The sequence below is a fragment of the Anser cygnoides genome, chromosome Z (assembly GCF_040182565.1).
Source record: "Anser cygnoides isolate HZ-2024a breed goose chromosome Z, Taihu_goose_T2T_genome, whole genome shotgun sequence".
In the NCBI taxonomy this organism is placed as follows: Eukaryota; Metazoa; Chordata; class Aves; order Anseriformes; family Anatidae; genus Anser; species Anser cygnoides.
In genome coordinates, this window is record NC_089912.1 from 38,646,813 (window position 1) to 38,670,063 (window position 23,251).

The following is a 23,251-nucleotide window of genomic DNA, read 5'->3' on the forward strand; positions in this document are numbered from 1 at the left end:
GCCTAGGAACTAAGACACAGAACTAGGCCTGTGAGATCCAAATCTGACTAGGACTGTTGTGCTTTCAGACCACCCTTTCTTTTCTTTTAACAAGTGTTTAGGCCAAGCAGTTCAGATCACGTCTCCTGAGAGAGGAGTTCCCACAGTATAGCGTGGAGAGATGCAGGAGAGATGGGATTCATTTGAGATGTAAATTTTTCACAGACTGTACTGAAAGTCCATCGTATAGAGGTAGAGATTGGCCCACCATGGCTGACATATTACTTATTAATATTACTAATTTAAAGTATTACTATATTATTCTCTTCTCAACTCAAGAATATTCCCAGCGCTGTTAACCACTGTGAGAGCAGCAGTAAACCACCACAGCAAAAATACATAGGAATACACTAAACCAGCAATGTTTTGGTTTTAAAATTATTTATCTCCCATTCTGCTTTGATGTATATGTGTGTGTATTTATGTGTATTTGTGTATATATACGTGTGTATGTGTATATATAAATGAATGATGTATATATGAATGTTGGTAGGAACTGCAGCCACTAACTAAAACCTTTACCTATGATGTCCTTATTCAGACTGTCTCAATTTCAATGTACTTGGAATGGAGGCAAAATAGAGAATGAGCAAGCAATGTCTTGCTCAGAGAACAAGCGGTGCTTTGAAGATCCAGCTGGCTGCTGGAAAGGTAAGATGGGAGATAAAAGGACTATCTAACAGGCCAATGTACACAAAAAGAAGTCATGTTCACATAGCAAGTCTTTCAGACTAATACAATTGAGGAGACAGCAACCACTTCCAAATAATAGCTACTTTTTTTGTGTTGGATATTGTTCCTCTCACTGGAGCTGTGCGTCCTTGGCCCCCTCGCTGCAGCACGGCACCGCAGGGCATGTGTAGACAGCCTGGCCCCATTCCCATCACTTCTGGGCCCTCCTGTAACATACAGCCCCCTGCCTCTTCGGCTCTGATCCCTTGTCCCGACACCAGCAGTGCATCCCAGATCAAAACCATATGGTTGCAAGACCAAAACTCAGTTTCTCCCATCGTGGATCATCTCATCCCTTTGTAGTGTCTCCCTAAATTCTTCATCTTGAGCCGCCAGCCTTACGCTCTCTGCCCATCTCTCCCCAAGCCTTCTGTTCAGCAGCCAGGCCCCAGATGCTTGGTTCTTCCTGCTCTGCTGGATTTGCTCCTGCTGCTCCTGCTCCCACACAGCAGTGCTGGCTCCTGCTTTCACAGAGATAAAACCCACAGGCACGAGCTGCTTCTACCAAAAGTCTGCCTGGGCAAGAATGAGAGCATGCATCCTGGAAAAAAATGTGTGCCTGTCTCTTTGAAACAAAGTTAGAAGGTACCTGTGGGGTCTCTGCATCTTTCCTCCATTAACTCTGGTGTCATGCGTGTGCTTGGAACTATATCAATTTTCTTGGAGTAAATATTCTCTCCTTCCTCACTTTTTTTTTTTCCTAAGGGAAGCATACCTTTGGTGCTGTGGGTTCATTTAAACGACATGTCTTGCTATCATGTTTTTTGTTCATACTTTTCTCAAGAGAAAGACACGGATTCATGAAGACACAAACTTGTTTAGCAATTGCAGCTACAGGCATTTTGACTATGTTATATTTTTTCTTATCCACAGCAAAATGTGGTGCTTTCCAAATATTTTAACCCAGAAGAGCATAACTTTTCACACTCCCTTACTAACAACTTTGTATTGGAAAGCTTTATCAAAGCAATACAGTTTTGTGGATCACCTATAGATTATTTACCATAATTCTACAGTGAGTCCACAGGCATAGTTTGGTAACTACTGGCTTAGGAAGTAAATCCCACCACAGTTTGTGTTCAGGTCCTGACATTGCCACAGATTTCATGGGGAACCTTTCCAGACAGTTTTATTATACTTTATTTTCCCCATCAGTAAAACGAATACAGATTGTATCAGCTGCTTCCCAGGACTGTTTGGATGACTGGTGTTTTGATGATGGTGAAATCTGGATGGATGTGACTAGACATGCACAAAATGTTGGCGCCATTTTACCATCAAATGAGTCCTGTAGTTTAGGGTTAGTCTTTAGCAGACTTCAAGAAAAAGCAGATTTAGAAATAAAAATAGCCAAAGACTAAATGTCAAAAATCATTCATAATTTCTTGTTGAATTATGTGTTTGAGAAAAAAAGATCAAGGTTAACAGTCACAGAAAACAGGCAGATTTATCTACAAAAGAAGACAATGAAAACACATTGAAAGAGTCATGCAGAAAAAAAATAAAAACCAGCAGCCTTCGGCTGCTGCCTTGCATTCACTGGATCTGACTAATGGAACAATTTGGCACAATGTTTAAAAAAATAATGCTTTAGCCACTAAATAATGTTCATTATTTTGTTGCTAAGAACAACTTTTAAGTCGTTATTTCCCTGGTTAGTTTACAGCTTTGCAGCTTCTAGTGTTTGGAAGGAAAGATTTCTCTACTAAACTAAGCTAAAAAAAAAAAAAAAAACTTGCATTTTTTCTCATAACAGAGATCTTTTTTTTCTTAGTGAACAAATCATGTTTAACTGAAGGCTAAGAACAGAACTGTAAAAATCTGCCCCAGAATCTGCTATTTTTCTTGTGCTTACTAGTTTCCATTTGTGAATCCATTTGCTAGTTTCATAGTTAGAACAATCCTCTACTATCCACTTTGCTATTATGAGTCCTAAGAGGAAAAAAAAAAAAACATTCTGCTTTTCATCAATGTTCCTTCCATCGATTTGCTTTTGCTATTATTATGGTCTATAGCAGCCCAGCTGAATTTCCACTTAGTGCAAGTAATGCAAGAGCACACTGCTGGTCCACATTCAGAATATACAAGGACAGTAATCATTATTTCTGGGCATGCTGATAAAAATGCTTGAACTTGGACACTTTAAGTGGAGAATAATAGTTACTCTGTTACATAATGGGAGCTGCTACACATTTTATTTTTCTCTAAAATTATGGTTAATGTTTATGTAAATTCTGGAGATATTCATTGGGGGTAAAGAGAGAAAACAGTGTCACCAGAAATCAGTGTCATAACTGCGGTGATGTCAGCGCAAGGAGGGAAAGATAAATATCATTGTTATGCTGAAGATAATCCTTCAATTGTTTTAAACCCACTTAAATCTGCTTTTCAGCATTAAATTTAAGTTAAGGGGAGAATTTCTCTTCAAGAATCTGGCTGGTTTCGTATGTGTGCCTTCCAAATAGTTGATGAATCTATCTATTTAGCTGTTATTTTTATCGTAATATAACTCAATACTCTCACCTAACTGAGACAGCATGGTGCTGAGTTAAATTCCTCAGTGCTGTGAATAGTACCAGACATGCATGCAACTAATAAGGTAATATCTCACTATCTGAACTAGGGAGAAAAAAGGTGAGAAAATAAAAAAGATTAACTGCTAAATTCATTTTAAATAGAAGCACTGTTTCACAGTTGCTTTTATTTTACACACAGCAACGGATTTCCTGCTGTGATAAACCAGATGGCTGAGAAGCCACTGGAAGTATTCTCACATGGATCAGACCTTGGAGGGCATCTCAGTTCAGAAACTCTGAACTGTTATTCAGAGAACGAAAGAAAGAGTGACAACCAATTTTATTGGAGCAATTTGAAATCAGATTTAAGAGAATCAAAGAAATTTTGATCTTTATGCAATCACTCATAGAAAAATGTAAAACATTTCTTTCAATAAGTGATATTTCATCCTGGGCAATTTCTCCTGGGTGAAAAAGGTTTTATGTTTCAAAGCTGTTAAAAATCTAGTGGCATAGTTTTATTGCCTTTTTAAAATCTCAGAAGGCCATAATGCAGTGCAAGTTTGATGAGTCCATATTCTCCCTGACCTACAATGACACTGTTTGTGAAGATAGCCTTGCCTTCTCAGGATCATTCTGCTTCAGGGGGCAGACTGAGGTTCATGTCTTAGAAAATCTTTTATGTGTCTTTTCAGAGCAATAGACTATCAAAAAACAGTTTAAGTTTTCCAGACAGACAAGAAGATAGAGGGCTTTTCAATGTGGTGAACATTAGGAGTAAAAACCAGTAGTGATTAATTACTGATAAAAAAAAAAGTGTGAACATGAATATATCACTAAATCAGCATGACTGGCTGCTCATGTCTTGGACAGGCACGTGCTTTGTTGGGTTAAAGGCTGGCTGGGTGGTGGGGCCCAAAGTGTTATGGTGAACGGAGATAAATCCAGCTGGAGGCTGGTCACTAGTGGTATCCCCCAGGGCTCAGTGTTGGGGCCAGTTCTCTTCAATATCTTCATCAATTACCTGGACGAGTGGACTGTGTGCACCAAGAGTAAGTCTGCAGATGATACCAAGGTAGGTGCGAGCATTGATCTGCTTGAGGGTAGGAGGGCTCTGGATAGGCTGAGGCCAACTGTCTGAGGTTCAACAAGGCTCAGCGCTGGGTCCTGCACTTGGGACACAACAACCCCATGCGGCACTACAGGCTTGGGGAAGAGTGGCTGGAAAGCTGTCCAGTGGAAAAGGACCTGGGGGTATTGGTGGACAGCCGTCTGAATGTGATCCAGCAGTGTGCTCAGCTGGCCAAGGCCAACAGCACCCTGGCTTGTATCACAAACGGCATGGCCAGCAGGGCCAGGGAAGTGACTTTCCCCCTGTACACAGCTCTGGTGAGGCCGCACCTCAAGTACTGTGTTCAGTTTTGGGCCTCTCGTTACAAGAAGGACATCGAGGTGCTGGAGCCTGTCCAAAGGAGGGCAAGAAAACTGGTGAGGGGTCTGGAGCACAAGTCTGATGAGGAGTGGCTGAGCGAGCTGGGGTTGTTTACCCTGGAGAAAAGAAAGCTCAGGAGAGACTTTCATATACTTTACACTTACCTTAAAGGAGGTTGTAGTGAGGTGAGGCTCTTCTCCAAAGCACCAAGTGACAAGACAAGAGTAAATGGCCTTAAGTTGTGCCATGGGAGGTTTAAGCTGGATATTAGGAAAAAATTCTTTACTGAAAGGGTTGTGAAGTATTGGAACAGACTGCCCAGAAGTAGTTGAGTCACCATTACATTCTGTGATTTATTTTTTGGTGTTATTGTTGTAATTAAATGGTTTATTTGTTACATACCCTCCTACTTTGGGTAACTAATACAAATGAGAAATGCCTTCTTGTCTGATTAAGAGTTCTCTGCAGTTTGCCCAAATAGGTGTCCAGACGGGTCTTGAATATCTCCAGACTCCACAACCTCCCTGGGCAGCCTGTTACAGTGTTCCATCACCCTCACTGTGAAGAAGAAAATATATCAAATTATATAAAAATTATAGAGATACCAAATTATATATGAAAAAATATCAAATTATATAAACCACAATTCTGCATGCATAAAGCAGACACACACACATAGACCATCAATTTTAAATTTATTTTTCTGGCTTAAATTTCTGACCAACTCAAAATAAACGAACAAAAAATAACTGTTTTATTTATAACAAACGTGGTAAAATACACCTAATTTAAACAAAACAAGCCTGTTAGGTTTTCTATTACTAATGTATAGAAATTTGGGAGCTGGTGTAATTTAGTGTAAATGATAAATAGAAGAGTGATAAAAATGGATAATGAGAACTGGAGAAATACACAGAAAAGTGAAGGTTATATGCTGAAAACCAGCAGGTAACCACTGTTCCAGGGCTAACACCTGCATTAAGCTGAACTCTCCTTGAATTTAGTGTAGTGTGACACCTGGTGAGAATGAAATATCCATTCTCACAAGTCCTCAGGAACTGTGAATCTCTTTTTGAAGTAAATCATTAAGGATTTAGAAGCAAAGTCTGAACTCTGAAAGCAGGTCAAGAGATAGGACTTCACAATGTGGGCACAGAACAGGGCAGGGAGAGAAGGTTATAATGCAGTTTGCCACCTTTTCCTTCTCTCACCTTGCAAAGCAAAGGACCAAGATTGTCTCCTGCTGCTGGATCTCCACATTGATGACTGAAATTACTTGCTGACTACATTTTGTCATTTGCTTATCTAAGTTCTTTCCTTTAAGCTCTAGCAGATCAAATACTTTCAACATAGCACCTAGCGCCCTCAGAGCTTCTGCTGCATTTTGTTTTGGCATGCAACAATAATATAAGAACATTCTAGGGTGGGATTGAAAACAAATAACTCAAATCCATTGTCTTCTTTCAAAGGATAAGTGTGCCAACTCTTTTCAAAACAAATCTGGTAAACAAATTATAAAGGGTGGCTTGTTTGATGAGAAAGAAACATCCTACCTGGATTTCCAGGCTGCAATTCTCTGGTTTTTCCAAATGTGAGCAGAGCAGACAATTGAAGAACAGAACACAAATTGTTAAGAAGTTAATTGTTAAGTCTAAGCTCTTATACTTTTGTGCATCACTACACAAAATATGCTGTGTAGTGAACAGTCTACTTCGCAGGTCCATGTCAGGCAGAAGCGGGTCATTACTTCAGCTGTACTAGACAACAGAGAGCAACAGATTTTCAGCCCTCCACGAATACTAAGCAGTACTAGGGTTTATATAAATTTATAGCAGACAAAAACTGCTCTGCAAAGGGGCCTGACATGGCAGAGCAGCATCTGTGTGGAAAGAAACTTAGGTCCAGTGGGTGTACTGGTTCCACCCCAATAGCTCAGTTCCCACAGCCATACAACCTCCACCTACCTCCATGCAGCTCCTTCCAGCTCTTGCTCACAATGCTGTTGTGCCCTTGACCCAGTTTAAAGCATGTAGAGGCATGCTCCCATGCCAGAAAATTGTTTGGTTTGAGGCATTTGCTAGGAGATGCAGTTTCTTTCATAACTGTAGTTACAACAACTACTTGTACATCAAACAGTTCTTCTTTCTGTACGTGGGATGCTTCTGCCTTGGTCTCTGCATGTGCTCTCTCCTCCTTCTGCACCACACACAGTAAAATCCTCCACATATATTCAAATTCTTGTGTGAGCTTAAATGTGCAATTGTTTAGACTTTAAAACAGTTATCACTTGGAAAAGGCAATGTCTGCTCTCCTAGACGAGTGTGATAATGTGTCAACTTCGAATCTAAACTGAGACACTATTAACATGAACACTAAGCAGGTGTTAGTTGTTAATTAAGGGTTTTAGCAAAAGCAGTGCTCTTCATAAGCACAGACTAGCTGCATCACTGAATAACTGAGTATGGAACCAGGGTTACAGAGGATGTGTGTGTTAGCATAGATAAGCAAACAAGGACAAGACTGGGACACCAGGATACAATCAAGAACTCAAATCATTCTCTTTGCCTGCCCTTCCAGTCTTTGTTCTGTTCACCACATAGGACTACATGTCATAGCTACCTTAGGAAGCCATAGGAAAAATACACCCAATTTTATATCATGGAATTCTGCTTTGGTGTAACTGACAATGATGCAGCTGCACACCTTCAACGTACACATACTACACTGAGTCACAAAATGCACTGGCATTGCATCAACTTACCTGGAGTTCCACAGCAGCCTTCAAACATCTCAGTCTCTAGAGACAGCATTCATTGTTTTATTATATGTTATTCCAGGAGAAACTGTGAGCAGAGAGGCCTTGTTACTTGCACAACAGATTTGGAACCCCAAGTTACCTTTTGAGGCTCAGAAAATTGTTTTTAATCTCAGAATGAGAAATAAACATAATGAGTAGATGGCTGCAAAAATGAAATTTGACTCAAAATATCCTCTTTTATGTCCAGGCAGACAAGCTTATCTGTTAAATGAAAGACAGAACCTCAACCAGTCCTGCTAGTAACTTGGGTGCATTGCAAACCAAAATTCCCAAAGTACAGAACCTCATTAAACAGCCTCATTCAGATCCACTTATTTGTTTAAAATCACTTTAATACCATTTTGATCCTAGAATAGTAATACTGGTAAATTCTATATTTACACAGGAATTGCACATTCACATTGTATGGATAAAAGTCTGAAAATTGTTTTCTTTGATGCCCTATACTTACATCTCAGATTATTAGTATGAGAAGATTAGCTACTGACTGTGCAAAACAATCCTTTATCATCCTATAGGATCTATTCACTTACCAACATCTTACAAATCTACACAGGCACAATTGCAGCGTCAGCATGGCACAGATATTTTCAGGACAATACTTGTGTCTTGCTCACCACCTGCCTGTAGTACTTTATCTATTTGAATTGCCAGGACTCTGGTCTGAGACCCAGTGTTGCAGGAGTCTGAGAACACTCTTGTGCTGAATTATTTCAACTTGTGGTTGAAGTATTTCTTTGGGATTGTACCACTGTGATTAATTATTATTACCACTATTATTTGATAGAAACAGCATTTTCCATAGGAACTTCTTCAATGTACAGTGACAGACCTCAGAGAGTCATGAACTGTATTGAACTTGATTTAGGGAATGTTCAATGAAATTGAGGAGGTAGAAGGCTTAAATACATCTCTGTTTGGGTTCGCTTATTTCTATGTCCATCTTCATAGAACCTGACAGAACAAAATTTAGGGTTGCTCATTTATTACTATTACCAACACAAAGAACATGGAACTGCTAGAGCTGACTCGTATCAGCATCTGATCTTAACAAGCAAAATGAAAACATATATTAAAAAAGTATGTTTAATCTTTTAATATGTTCAAGAAATCATTGAAGTATTTGAAGAAATTCCCAAGGGGTCAGTAACTACTTTAAATCATTATTCTTCAGCCCAAATTTCAAAATCTTGAAGATGTGACAAAAAACGTGTTAATCTCATTTTTCCTATTCCTAGAGAAAATGAAGGAGTTTTGATAACCATTACTATCTTCTTCCTAGGTATTTATCATGGTCCCATTGAATTCTGGCATAAGACTTGCAGTAGTTTTTGTTTTGTTTGTTTTTGCTTTTTTTTTAAACCAGAGCTCCCAGAGGAACCATCTAGATAGGAGACCCAAAGGCTAAAATATGCAAGCCTGAATATTCCTTTCATTGCAAGTCATCCAAAAATTACAATCACATGAAACAGTAAAGTGCATTTAAAACATGAAACGTACACATACACATATATTTCAGTGTGTTCCTTGGACACTGTCGCTTTCACGGATCCTGTCAGCATTATGTGAGGCAGCCTCCTACAAGCTGACAGCAGAGGGCAGAAAACTTTCTGCTGGCTTTGTCTTTGGAACTATCAATGTGTTCTGTGTTCTGCTGAACTATGCAAACTGTAAAGGTGACTAAGCTGTTCTATACTGTTTAATGTATCTTATTACAACTGTGCTCAGTAATAACAGTAGCCACAATATATGTTCCACCCAAGAGACAAAAAGTAGAAGTGGGACACTGAATTTAGTACCATGTATCTGACTTCATGTGTATCAAATACCTTTACTTTTGATTCCAAAACATAATTCCAAACCAATAAGAGATTGTTGGTGGACAAAGAATTTCAGAAGTAATTTGGAAGGAAGCACAACTGTCAACCACAGGAAATCTCTCTACTAGGCAAAAATTGGCATACAGGTTATTTGGCAGACACACTGCAACCCTAGGTAAAGCACCATCAGCCAGAGCCAAAAAAACCCACTTCCTACTTAGTCAAAAACATGTGAACCTTGTTTTGGACATAAAATGTGAAAGAAAAATGCAAGGCTTCGTCAAAGTATTTTTTCAAAGTAATGTAAAATTAATGCACCCTTTGTAACAGTTACTTTGCTCTTATTCTTTTCCTAACAAAACATGCATTCAGGCTACTCCAGCTTTTAGCAGCTAGATCCAATGACAGACTACTAGAATTGCATTAACAGCTACCTAATATTGTATTTTAGCACAATTTAGAATGACCCGAATTTCTATAACTAGATAAATGGACTGCTTTTTGCTCTGTAATGCACAGAAAAATATTCTTGGCATTTTCTTCTTGGTTCAGTGTTCACTATTTTAACCACAAACTGGTAGTGGCTAGTTGTTGGAGCTTAAGCGGACCATACTCCAATTAAATTTATTTAGTAATCATGAAGACAGAATTGAATTATAACCTTCAGGTATGCCTGTGACACAATTTTGAACTGAGAATAGATGTTAGACAAATGTGGTAGTTCTGTCTGGTTTCTATTCTTCCACAAGCCAGTTAGCAGCAGTAGTAGGGCAGGAGAGGTACTGCCAAACAGCATTCAAATGATAATACACTGTCAATGACAACTATTTATTTTTTAAAAAGTTAGTGCCCTTTTCTGCAAACCACACAGGCACATGGCTAAATTCCAGTGACCATTGCAGTGAGATGAATGCAAACTTAACTTGACCTAAAACCCCTTCATTGTCTATTTCAGTTACTGTTTTGAGGGTCCCTATAAAAGCATAGGAAACTGTCCACAGACAGCATGATTTCATGGTGTTTTTATTATTATTATTATTATTAACATCAGATGCTGATTTGATATTTTAACCAATAGTATTTACAGTTCAGGTTAATATGTTGATACATTGAGTTCCCAGTGGACACATATCCAAAGTATTAGCAAACCTTTACTGTTATTCCACTGAGATCTGCCCCTCTAATTTCACATGGTGCTGCTAATAAGCAAGTATTCTCCACTACCCTATATTTTATCTATATTTTAATGTATATTTTTCTCAAATATACATTAATTTAGCACAAGGGAAAAAAATAATTCTGAGATTCCAAACACTGATGTGCAAACCCAGCCCTCAAAGGGTGTCAAAACAGGTATTTCATAATACATATTCTCACTTAATCATCATAAATTTCCTAGCTGAATTTTAAACTTATGTTACTGAATCAATGTGTCATAATTCAATATGTCTTAATTATTCAAAGGACATAATTCCATCTGAGCCTTAAAATCCTGAATTTTTCCATTTACATACATGCAGACAAACAATGAATTAATCTACCTTGGCCTAAGTGATGCCTTATATCTGTCAATAAGTTACAGTGGACGCTTTTGCCATGATTTTCCACATTTAGGCAACATTTGTAAAAGCTTTCAGAAATACTTTTACTATTATTTTCTCAACTTTTGTTTGAAATGCATTTGTCATTAGCTAGTCCCAGAAGATCAGGCAGAGCCTGCATATTACTTTCACGGAAAATTCACTAGAGAGCTTGGCATTCATTAGAAGAGAACCTGAGAATTGTTTATACAGTTACACAGTGAAAATTAGAAGTTGCCTGCAGTATCCCCGCAGTTGTCATTTAAAGAACAGTTATGAGGTGCTCTGACTCACAACTCTCAAACATTTGCCACATCTAACATTTTTTATTTTAATAACTTCGTTTTTTCTGGAGTACTTGCTTTTTGACTTAAGAGTACATGACCTCTTTTACATACATTTCCTTCCACACTGACACATACTCATCAGGGGAGAAATATTTTTCCTACATTAAAGGAAGATGACACAGTTACAGTAAAATCACCCACACAGCAATTTCAGGCCATCCTTGCTGAGATTCCTCATGGGCAGGCAAAAATTTCTCAGAAAAATAAAGAAACTGTGGATGAAACAGGCAAGCCACGGGCCTGGGCAATGAGAACAGAGAACATTGCAACAACACAGAGACGAAGTGGGAACACTTTAGGCAGAGGCATGTAAAGAAGGAAGTATGCACAGAACACCTTTATGGGGAAAGGTATCAACCCCATTCTGGGGAATCAATAAATAGGCACATCTCTACTAATACATGCAGCATGGGAAGCAAACAGGGCAAGTCAGAAGTCTGTGACGATATAGAGCTCTGACCTCCTTGGGATCACAGGCGTGGTGGGACAGCTCACACAACTGGAGCGCTGCAATCAATGGATGCAGACTCTGGGAAGTGCAGGCTAGGACAGTGAGGAGGGGATACTGCACTTTGTGTGACAGCAGCTGGAGTTCATGGAGCTCTGCCTTGGTACTGTTCAGGAGCTAGTCAAGAGCTTACGGACCAAGACTAACAGGCAGACCAAAACAGGCACTCTAACAGCGTGTATCTGCTACACACCACCTGATCAGGAAAATGACGTTAACTTGAGAGATAACTTACCTTCCAGTGCCAAGTTCAGAAATCCAGGGGTAAAGAGAACCCAGCAAGACTTATACAAATGCCCCCAAAAATAAAACCAGAGAAAGTATTTCATCAGTACTGACAATTAAACATGTCATTTTTAAATTAGGTTGTTAAAAAAGATAAGGAGAACTTTTGTTTTGTATACTTCACAAATGTTTATTAAAGCAAACAATTTAATTTGGTTTTCTTGACAAAATGTGTTAATCCCCAGAAAAGATCACCAAGAAAAATAGGTTTGTGAATATAAGATTTTTACTGTACAGATTTTGCAAAATAAGTTATTTGCATAGATATTATAGTGCTTCTTTATTACTATCTAAAATAGGCTATTCTCTTTAAGTTCTTCTGTATTATCAGGAGTGCTTTGGTTCATACTGAATACAGTAGACAAAACAATACAAGTAATTGTAAAATAGGAATTGCATTTTATAACTTACTAGCATAGCTAATCTTCAAGTTGAAAACAAATTTTGTTTTCAAACAAAGATAAATAATGCAGCCTCACCCTTCTTGTTCTGAAGATGACAATCATTTGAGAGCTCTACAAAGTTTTCCATGATTTCTTGCCTTGATTTCATCTCTCAACTTATATTTAGCTAGAAAAATTCTGAAAGATATCTGCACCCTCAAGCCAGTTCCGAAAACAGGATAGCCCTTTGTCTCTGATCTGTTTTCTTCCCTTGTCAGTAATGACTTCTCCGGTTTGTTTCACAATCACCAGTTTAGGAATTGCTGTTATGTTGTATTTCTTCTTCAGATCACTGAGAGAAAAAAAAAGTTAAAAATAAAAGACATCATTAGGAATCATTTTAGGAAAACTAGTCTCTCATGAAGGCTACTTGAGTTGGTACACATGGGAAAGCAGAAGGAACAAGAGTCTGGACTTTCTCAGAGCTTGAGGCACAGCACGGGGTAGTATGGAGACGTGGACAAGGCTGCAATATCATTTACCCAACCAGAACTGTGAGTTTACATTGTGAAACTTAGCTGAGGGAGTTGCAGCAACCTTCCCATAACTGCTCTTCACTGCTGTTCATAGTCTCCAGAGGAGCAGAGACTGCCCCTCAGGGACCATAAAGAGGTCCCGGAAAGTGTGACATACCTTTCCACCTTGTTTTTTTTAGTCAGAATCAGGTGTCTCCCAGTCTCCTTTTGAAGGATGGGAGGAAATACAAGAGAACAATCTCACTTAAATTAGAATTAGGTATTAGTCCAGTACAGATATGTTGAAGTGGGCCAGCTCCATAAAAGTATTTCCTAAAGCCTTCATTAAAGCATGGTTTGTAATTCTTCACTGTTAGAGGAGATTATAGAAGTGTCTTAAATTCTTTCAGTGAAACAGGACTTCTATATAATGAAATGTAAACAAAAGAAAAATTGGAACAAGCACCACACAGAAGTTGTTCAAAAAAAAATAATTTCAACTCTTCCTCTCTCCATCACACAGACATTACTGATAGTGGCCATTTCTCAAAGTCAGGAGACAGATAAATCCAGATAAATTACAAGTAACTGCCTTAAACAATTGTTTTCTAATAAAACAGTTAAAATACAGGTAAAAAGTTGAAAAGCCTAACAAATAGCAGTGTTCCATGGAAGAAATCAGGATCTATTCAAACAGTTGATGAGTAGGTAACCCAAGAAAAATCTGTGAGAAAAGACTTCTGAACGATGGAAATTCAACAGGACAAAACCCAATACTGGAAGTAAAATAATACTTGGGAGGAAAAAGATAGAACAAATCTGAAAAACACATCAGAAAAGACATAAAAAAAATAAAAATACTTATGTCAGCAAGAATGACTATTAATCACACACCAGAGATGAAAATGCAGAAATAGCAGGCTATCAGCCACACGTCGTAAAACAGAATTCACTGACTGTTTATGTAGATGAGTTGAAAGAGATGAATAAGATGCAAACAAAAGAAACATGCAACGATAAGGGAGAATCAAGGAATACTACCTACTAAACCATTTCAGTTGATCATGACATATGTAACTGAAATGACAAGATGAAAGATTTTCAAGGAAAACAGTTTAACAGCAATGACAGCTTTTGTTTACTTCCTACAGGACAAAATAATGAGCAGAAAGAGAAAGACAACCTCTTCTACACAAGAAATTCACCTTAATGATGTTAATGGGATATGGAAGGAATTAATTTTGTCTACTGGTAAATTACTAGTTTCAGTAATAACAAAGGAAAATTTAGGACACAAGCCAGAAATAAAACAATATCGAGACTACAACTTAAAAAAAGCACACCACTAGCACTAACAATTTGTTGGCATTACTTTTATTTATTCATAACACAGGGAACTGAAAGACGTTTGTGTTTATTGGCATCACAGGACAGAGTTCATGTTCTGTTTCACTGGACAACAAAAAAATCAGTTTTGTTGTTGAGCGTGCTGCTGAACGTAGGAGCCTTGAATGTTTTAAGGAACTCCAGAACCCATTCACAGCCCTGACTCCAAATCAGACAGAAAAGCAGAGATAGCATATTTGAAGTTTCTTCCCTTGCTTATGACAACACCGCAAAAACAAATCATTTCCAAATAAACAACACAGCAGAAACTACTACTTTCACACAGTGTCAAAATAAAAGGAAACTATTTGTTGGATACAAACAAACAGGCAGGGAAACGTGTTCACACTGACGGTCAGAAAGTCTGAACCACACCAGGGTGTTTTCCCACTGTTTTCAAATTAAGTGAGACAGTTTGAAAATTACCTGCTTCCTACCATAGCACACTCTCAACATGTGCATCCAGATGTTCAGATCAGAGACCCAGGAATCAAACTATATAGATGCCATTCAATTTTTGTTGTTCATTTTGGAAGGCACAAGTTCAAAAAAATGCCTTCCAGCACAACACCCTGAGAAGTGATATTTCACAATATTAGTGGTATGAAAGCAAGAAAACATTTGTAGGCATTGTTAGAAATACTAGATGTTATGCATACAGACATTCTCTACATTTTCACTGAAACGAGGAGGAGTCTTAAAAATACAAAAAGCAAATCCTCAGCAAAATACAGGCCCAGACAAAACATTCCTGAAACACACATTTCCGTCTTTATTTTTTCCAAGAGAAGGAAAATCCCCAGCAGGTGAAGGATACTGCTCTGCCAGTAAGTTGGCAGAGCAATAATGCAAGAAATATTAAAGAAGAAACAATACTGTGGTCTAACAACAGGTTTGCTTGCTCAGACAGTTCTGAAATAAAAGCAAGCTACCAAGAATAACCACAGACTGTTCTGAAGTCTGCTAAAATGGGAGGAATAAACCAGTCTGAAACAAGCTCATGTATAAAGAATGTAAAAGGTCATCATCACCTCATACCACTGGTATGAGTAACAAGATGGAAGATGTGTCTTGTTGGGTCAGCAGACAATCAAATAGCTCGAGATGCCTAACATAATTGTAGCAGAGATAGAACAGTAGGAAACTGATGTTAATTTCCCATGGAGACTGGATGTAACTAATTATTTCCTTTGCTAAGGGAATGAAATGCATATACAGCTTATCCACCCCAGCACAGCCTCTTGTTTAGACAGCTCTGGACTGAAGGCTGCTTGCATCAAATCAGACTGAAGCATGCACACAGATTTTGCTTATGTTTGTGCGCAGCTAGTTATAGGAATGGACCTGAAGAAGACCGAGGAACACATCTGCAGATAATGCTTCTTCATCATCGTTAATATGGGTAGAGGTGTTTATGAAAGCTTCTTAAAACCTAGAGATGACCCTCTCTCTCCTGTGGGGATCTCAGACGTTGTGACTCATCTGCACAGAGAACCATACGGAACATCCATGGGCTAACTCCAAAGACAATGTATGAAACCACTACCCGCAAGCAGAAACATCACGCACCAAAGGGAAACTCAATTTTCTTGTAGTAAAATAAAGTGATAATAACAACGTTTTCAAAGATCAGCTGCCAAGACATTCCCAGGTAAGCATAAAGGTATATAGAGTGTATTTACTGACTAGGGAAACAAAAAGACAATTCAGAAGAGGAAGCTATAAAAAAGGACAGCTAAGGAAGACTGAATGAGCAACCTTTGCTTAGACACAGAGAATCTTTCAGTCAAATCCTTGAAAAAGGCCCTGGCCACACAAGAGAGCAACTTTCATATGCATATGAAATACAAGGAATGAGGACATGAAGACTATTCAGGCAAACTGGAAGCCACTGCAGTTGTTAGGCCTCTGATTCTTAGGAGAAGTGCCTACTGCTGGGCAGCGCTCACGTGGTCAAGGTCTTGTGTTTCTCACACTGCCCTGCCACTAAGGAGGCTGGTGGTGGGCAAGAGTATGGAAAAGGACACAGCTGACCCCAAATGACCAGACGGATGTCCTGTAGCATCATACTCAGCAATAACAGCTAGGAAAAAGAAGGAGGGACATTCAGATTTACAACATTTGTCTTCTTCTTGGGTAAATGTTGTGTGTGATGGAGCCCTGCTTCCCTGGACATGGCTCAACATCCACCACAGGGAGTACTAAATGAATTCCTTAGCTTGTGTATGCAGATGTGCTTCATCTTAGATTGCCTTTATCCAAAACCACAAGTTTCCTCCACTCCCGTTCTTTCTCCCAGCACGCTGGGCTGAGTGACAAGGAGTGAGATTGAACATGCTGCCAGGAGTGAGACTGAACATGCTGCCACGTGGTGCTTTGCTGATACCAAGGGTAACACAACATCGGCGGAATAGTTTTATGTGACTGTTTAAGATCTACACATGAAGGTTTCTGAGAGATAGACAACATGGGGCAAAGTCATTATCAGGCTGGGATTATTAATAATATGTTCATACACTAGGGTAATTTGACATTTTGGCAACATTTGAATTTTAACAGCTTTCACCTGGAACTGCTTTTGCTCAAAAGCGGTAGACATCTTGCTAATCTGCTTCTAAAGCATATGCTGTAACCCACGGCTATGTGTGTTCTCTTAGCAGCAAACTTTCTGCATTAAGTGCGATGTCACTGTTAAGTGACTAATAAGCATGCACATTGTAAGGATGTGGTTTAGTGTCTGATGAGATTTGGGATAACAGTCTGAACAGATAGATCAGGAAAAGGCTACAGCTCACCTCCTCACAGATAGTTTCACCATCCTCAGATACCCCCACAGCTGCCAATCCACACTCTCATCTAAAGCTTCTTAATATAAAATGTAAGCATACTTTTTTTTTTTTTCCTGGAATCTTTCAGGATTCTAGTCTTCACTGAGGTATACAGCACCCATGTACCCAGTTAAATACCAGTCTACCTGGCAGCCTGCAGATCTACTGGCATGCCACAGACACCTACCTACAGAGTATGACTGATTTCATAGCACAGCTCAGTATAAACCCAGCAGTTTCCTCACATACCATCATGTAAACAGCAGTCCTCATTTACTAACATTAGTTGTTAACAAATGTTTCCTCCTTTTCCTCTTGCTCTCTACTGCTCCCATTCTCCTCCTATTGCTCATTTCTTTCTAGATCGTCTTTGTCCCCACTTCTGCAAGGATCAAAAGCTTGTGCCTGCAGCAGCAGAATCAACATTAAAGCCGCAAGCAGTCAAGACACCAAGAGCAGTATTTCCTGTTAGTCATGGCACAGATGATATGCGGCAGCAAAGATGCAGCCCCCACATCAGGGAAACTGGGGAAATTGTCAGAGCTGACAGCACAGAAGTGTCCTGAGATCCTGCTCTGAATTCAAATTTTTGCTTCTCTGGAGGTACATACACTTCGTACACCACCTCACAGGCTACTTCTAAGTAGGACAAAATTCACCCCCCGTAAACTCCATGCCCCCAGGTATGAAATGTAACCAGATTCAGGTTGGCTCTTTTGTCCCTACAAAGGACTTCAGTCTATGCTGCAGATGTGTATCTTAAACACTGAAGTCACTAGGTAAACTATTTTAACTAATATACAAAGTGTTAAAAAAATCAAATTGTTACTAAGTTTAGAGTTGTGTTCTTAGAACCAAAGCATTTGGTCAGAACTGAAGTTTAACAAATACGCATCCATCTTGCCTAATGTCTGCAATGGTTCACTCTGCAGCCAGACTGTCAACTAATTCAGACTAAGCTTCTTAAGCACCTCCATGTAGATCCTTATAGTAAAAAACAATAAATCACTTCAAAATCACTGCTTTCTCATATCCCTCTATACTTTGTTCTTCCATGAGCCACTTCAAACACTATGATCCTGTGGCTGCCCTAACAGCACAAGCCATGTTTCTGTAGATGAGTTTGGAGGTCATTACAGATTTCCACAGAAAAGCCGATTAGGTTACCACCATACCTGTGTTCCATGTGACTTGGGCAAGTCACAGCAGCGTCTGGAACAAAACCCTAATCCACAGAGCCTGAAGCTGTAATCGCATTCCCATGGCCTATGCCAAACAGCTCGCTGCATGCAACACTACATTGCCTTCAGGAAGTTTGCCTGAATTCTATTAGTATTAGTAGTTGCTAAATACAATTACTGCCCGGGGAGCACTTGGAGAACTATGAAAAAAAAAGCTCTTTTTTTAAAGTCTGTTTTTGAGTCAATGGAAATTGTCATTAAAAACAAAGACCTAGCAGTAACTGGCTGCTGACATCCAGGAATGAGCCAAGGAAGGATGAAATAATTCCTGGCTTCAGGTTGTTTGCACTTGAGGTTCTCAAAGTGCACTGACCAAACAGTGTTAGTAAACTCACACCAATCTGAATGAACAGCTAGGGAATATGATAGTTCTGTCCTGGGTAGCACGCAGGCATGGGTCTGATGTTAAATGAACTCTTAGTTTACTGGAAGCACTGGAATTGTGTTCTTCATCAACTTTAACTACGTCTTCTAATTTTTTTTAATGCTTTAACAACCTAGTCCATGTTTAAAAGTGACCCTAACACCTTGACTTTGATGACAGCTGTAACAATGACTTCCACAGTCTACTCATACACTGTTTAAAGGGGAAACATCCTTCAGCAGTATTGAATTCACTATTTCCTGATTTCACTGAAGAACACCTTGCTGTCCTTACATGACAAGATATGGACCACTTGTACCTTTTACTTCTACTACTCAGTACATCCTTATGAACATAAAGCTATGATACATGGTTACACAAAAGCTACTGCTTTATATAGCCCAAAGCTAAAAACATGTATATTTTCAGCCTCCAATTACAGGCATTTCAGTGCCCCCAGATACCTTATCCGTGTCCCCACAGTGTGTCACAATCAATACATACTTACTGAGAGGAACAAAATCGTATTTCTGACAGGAATCGAAACGTATCTGTACCCTTGACTTTTATGATCAATTGGGCTGTTCTTGGTGTTGTCCTTCACCCTGTTGCTCTAGCCCCTTCTCACCTGCACCTCCCAGGACCTCTCCACAGCACGCTGCGCTCTCCCAGCTACGAGTTTTATTTATTTATTTATTTATTTATTTATTTTAAGCTGGGTGGCTTTCCCAGCTGGCCACCGCCGGCTCTCCAGCTGGTTTCCGTTACCTACCACACGCCCGAGGCGGGCGGCGCCGCGGTACTCACTGCCTGTAGGGGTCGTGGAAGGGCAGCGCCAGCCAGTCGCCGTGCATGGCGCGCATGTAGCCCGCCATCTCCTCGGCGCTGTGGTCGGAGGAGACGAAGACGACCTCGAAGGGCGCGGGCGTCTGGCTCTCCTCCAGCAGCTCGGTGTAGAAGTCGCAGAGCACGGGGGTGAAGTCGCGGCAGGGCGCGCACCAGCCGGCCGAGAAGTACAAGCCCACCACCTTGTTCTGCAGCGCCTCCTCGGGGTCCACGCTGCGCCCGTCCCTGCCGACCAGCAGCCGCCCCGCGAACACGTCCACCATCTTGGGCGCTCCCCCAACCCCGCGGCCACACCGCGCCGGGGAGCGGACCCCCTGCCGCCCCGCCGCTTTTATAGCTACCCGCCGCTGACTGACAGCCGAGCTGGCCAATGGCCGCGCCGGCATGGGCGAAGCGCCGCCCCGCCCCCCGCCGCGAGCCGCTGTTCGGGCGGTAACGGTCGGAGGGGCGGTGGGTGGCGGTGAGGTGGCGGCGGGTGGGCTGCCGTGAGGGGCCCCAGGGCGAGGGGTTTGGCCCAGAGCTGGCTTTTCACATCTTTCTGTAAAGGCCAGGGCTTACAATTTACTGAAAATAATAAGTGTAAGCCATAATCCCTCCCGCACCAACGTCAGGGCTCATCAGCTTGCCCTGGGTTTCACCCTCTCTCCCGGGAAGGTCTCACCAGAAGGCTTTGGCAGCTTTTGTTGGATGTTTGACACTGGATTGTTCTCTAGCACGGAAAACGTTCTGATTTTGCTTATATAAGGAAGGTGCTGTCTGTTCTCTGTTCAAGCCGAGTAGAAAGTCACATTCTATTCCAGTGCATTTGACGTGTTTGGCTTGAGTACTGCTTATCCACCAAATACTGTGATAGAAGTTAATAAAAATAGCATTATATTGCAAGTGTGCAATCTCTTGTTTGCCTCAAGAAACTTGGGGAAAAAAAAAAAAAGATAATTAAGTCTTGGCTGTAGAAGACTTCTAAAGTTTAAAGGGATGTGAAAGGGTGATACGATAAACACCAGATACATTGTCTCATTTTCATTAATTACATATCTGATTAAAAGAGAGTATAACTTAAACTAGAAGTATCAATATCCCTCAAACCGAGTGCTGCTATTTACAATGGATACTTCAAGTATCTAAGTATGGAGCCATCATATAAAATATTTCACGTTAAAACTGTGTATGTAAATGCTTTCTAGGCTGGTTGTTGCTCCTATTTTTCAGCTGCAGACCCTCAAAAATCTGTTGATTTTACTTTGGGAAAAGAGAGTTGTGACAGAAGTGTATTGTGATTTGAATACTGACTACTAGAATGGAACTATATCATATATATCATAACAAGTGTGTGGTTAGGTATATTGCAACTAAGTCCATGGTGAAATGATATCCCACTTCCACAGAAGTCTCCTGATCATCTACCATCTACGTACCATATAGGATGCACTGTAAGAACTGAAATACTGGAAGTCAAAATTCAAATCTAATTTATTACAGGAAAAAGCTGAGCACAGGTCCTCTCTGCCCCTTTCTTCATGGATCTTCATGAAGTTTTGACTTCATCCACCTTTTTGGTTAGCTACTCCATCTTTCTGTCCTGAGTGAAAGAAACCAAGTATCTCTTTAAAAATTCGAGTTTGTCAGGGAAATCCTAAAGAAGCATCACAAAAATAACACAGCAATCTTATTTAAGGAGGCTTTATCAAAAGTCACTGGGTGGTTGGATCAATATGATTTAAGAGATGCATCCATCTGTCCTTTCTCTCACCTCTTTTTTATTAAAAGAGTCAAGGGTAATACCAATAAACTGCTAATGAAAAGGCTGCTTGCTTCTTATGCAAAAAAGTTCATGCATCTTTTAAACGGCATAATCAGGAGTTTAGTTGTTATTATTCTTTTACAATAGACTTAAGTATATGCAAACTACTCCTTAGAATCAGGGCCTTTTAACTTATGACATAGTAGCTGACTAATTTGTAATCACTATTCTGGTATTTCACTGAAAAAAAAGAAAAAAAAAAAGAATTGTGTGGGCATTTGGAAGGTGTTTTTGATTCATGTACAATATTTATCCATGTTCATGGATGGCTGAGTTATGCTGTTTTGTTTGGATTTGAAAACATATCCAAGTTTTGTTTTCAAAACAGAAGTGACATGTAAAACAAAGTAATCATTGCACTTCTATCTCCTATTGATTGTTTCTCCAAGTTTTGAACGCTGTTTTGTCCTGTTCTCCCTCAGACTTCCACCTGATGTCCAAAGTAGAAGAAAAAAGCCATTTTAAAAATTTGACTCTGTTTAAAATAGCACAGAAGGGAAGTTCAGCTAATACAATCCTTCAGATTGCTCTACGGTCTGCCTTTGCGAGACTACCCATGAAAAAGGACGGAGTCAGAGCCTCTGGAGCCTGGAGAGTCACAGGAAAAACAAGTTCAGGCTTCCATAGGTTTGTTGTTGGTATTCCTTCCAGTTTCTCCTTCAACCAGCGAGAACATTTTTCCTCAGTTAATTATGAACTGAAGCAACGACCCAAGGAACTTGCGACCATTCCACCTCCGTATGATAGAAAGCCGTTTAGCCAGAAACTGCGCTGCTCCATGAGAAAAAGACTCATCAAGATTGCCGTCTAGGCCCCTGGGCAAGCAGGGAAAAGTTCCCAGGTACCTACACTGCCATGGGAGAAAAAGCTGTATGCACAAGGCTTGAGCTGACAGCTGTCTGTACTGGGGTTTGTGACAAATGTAACAAGCAGACAAGGTAATCCAGGCTGACAGGGAATACAGCTATAAATGATTTAGTGCTTTGCGGCTCCCTCTATTTGTAACTCGCTGAAAGCCTGCCTGCAAGCATATCAGCCACCACTTATTTCCCTCTGTTTATTCTTCCAGCTGGTAAAAACAATGATCTTGTATATGAGAAAAAAATTGCACTGCCTTCTAAAATCACTTTAGACTGTTTCCCCATTCCATGAGCATGAAAGAAACAGAGGACAGGAAAAAATAAAAAAATAAAACTTGTGTGGAAGGTTGTATGGATAGAGCACCCTGTCTATACAGAAGATAGGCACATGCACTCATATTAGCATTTAAAGAGAATTATAAATTATTAGCTGATGTGCTCTAGGATATAAGCCTCAATGACAGGCATAATAAAATTCTTGAAACTATATAGTGAATAGCTACAGAACATTTGATAAACCAAATACCTTCCCCAAGAAACTTAGTGTGATCATCTTTGTCAGGATATCACAGGACATTCACAAGAAAAACACAGCATGATATCACAGAAAGTCTTATTTTGCACCTGCTTTTGATCTGACTGTAAAGTCGGATCTGTAATACCAGCATGGACCAATATAAAAAGTTTCACATTGTGGTATATCCCAAGCAGGATAGAACCTGTTTTTGCTACTAATGTTTTCTACTAATATTCTCATTAGAGGTGCTAAAGCTATTGTGATTATTTTACTCCCTGGTTTCCATCTCCTGATAATAATGGAGCTCTTTATTCGGAACATGCGAGCCTTTCTCAGGGGAACTGGTATTGGCTAAGAGATGACACTATCAGAAAGGTTGTAAACAATACTCATCCAGAGGAAGCCTCCTGGTAAGTCCCAGGGTAAAATAACT

General features: G+C 39.9%; 1 protein-coding gene across 2 annotated transcripts; it reads right to left on the reverse strand.

The window, feature by feature from the left end:
* Positions 1-5,047: 5,047 nt before the first annotated feature.
* On the reverse strand, positions 5,048-20,051 carry NXNL2 (nucleoredoxin like 2). Of its 2 annotated transcripts, none has more exons than XM_048046119.2 (2): positions 19,602-19,996; positions 5,048-12,812 (listed from the first exon to the last, which is right to left on the reverse strand). In XM_048046119.2, exons 1-2 carry the CDS (start codon positions 19,901-19,903, stop codon positions 12,644-12,646), a joined length of 471 nt encoding a protein of 156 aa, XP_047902076.2. In that variant the 5' UTR covers positions 19,904-19,996; the 3' UTR covers positions 5,048-12,643. The 2 variants fall into 2 exon arrangements, with proteins under 2 accessions (XP_047902076.2, XP_066845180.1); XM_066989079.1 differs by having other exon boundaries at positions 12,673-12,812; positions 19,567-20,051.
* Positions 20,052-23,251: the final 3,200 nt, after the last annotated feature.

What these genes read in the sequence shown, in the direction of transcription:
- NXNL2 (XM_048046119.2), bottom strand. Translation starts at nt 19,903, where the DNA reads ATGGTGGACGTGTTCGCGGGGCGGCTGCTGGTCGGCAGGGACGGGCGC. An exon ending in TTCCACGACCCCTACAGGCA is followed by an intron (nt 12,813 to 19,601) that starts GTGAGTACCGCG and finishes TTTTTCTCTCAG; the next exon opens with TGATCTGAAGAAGAAATACA.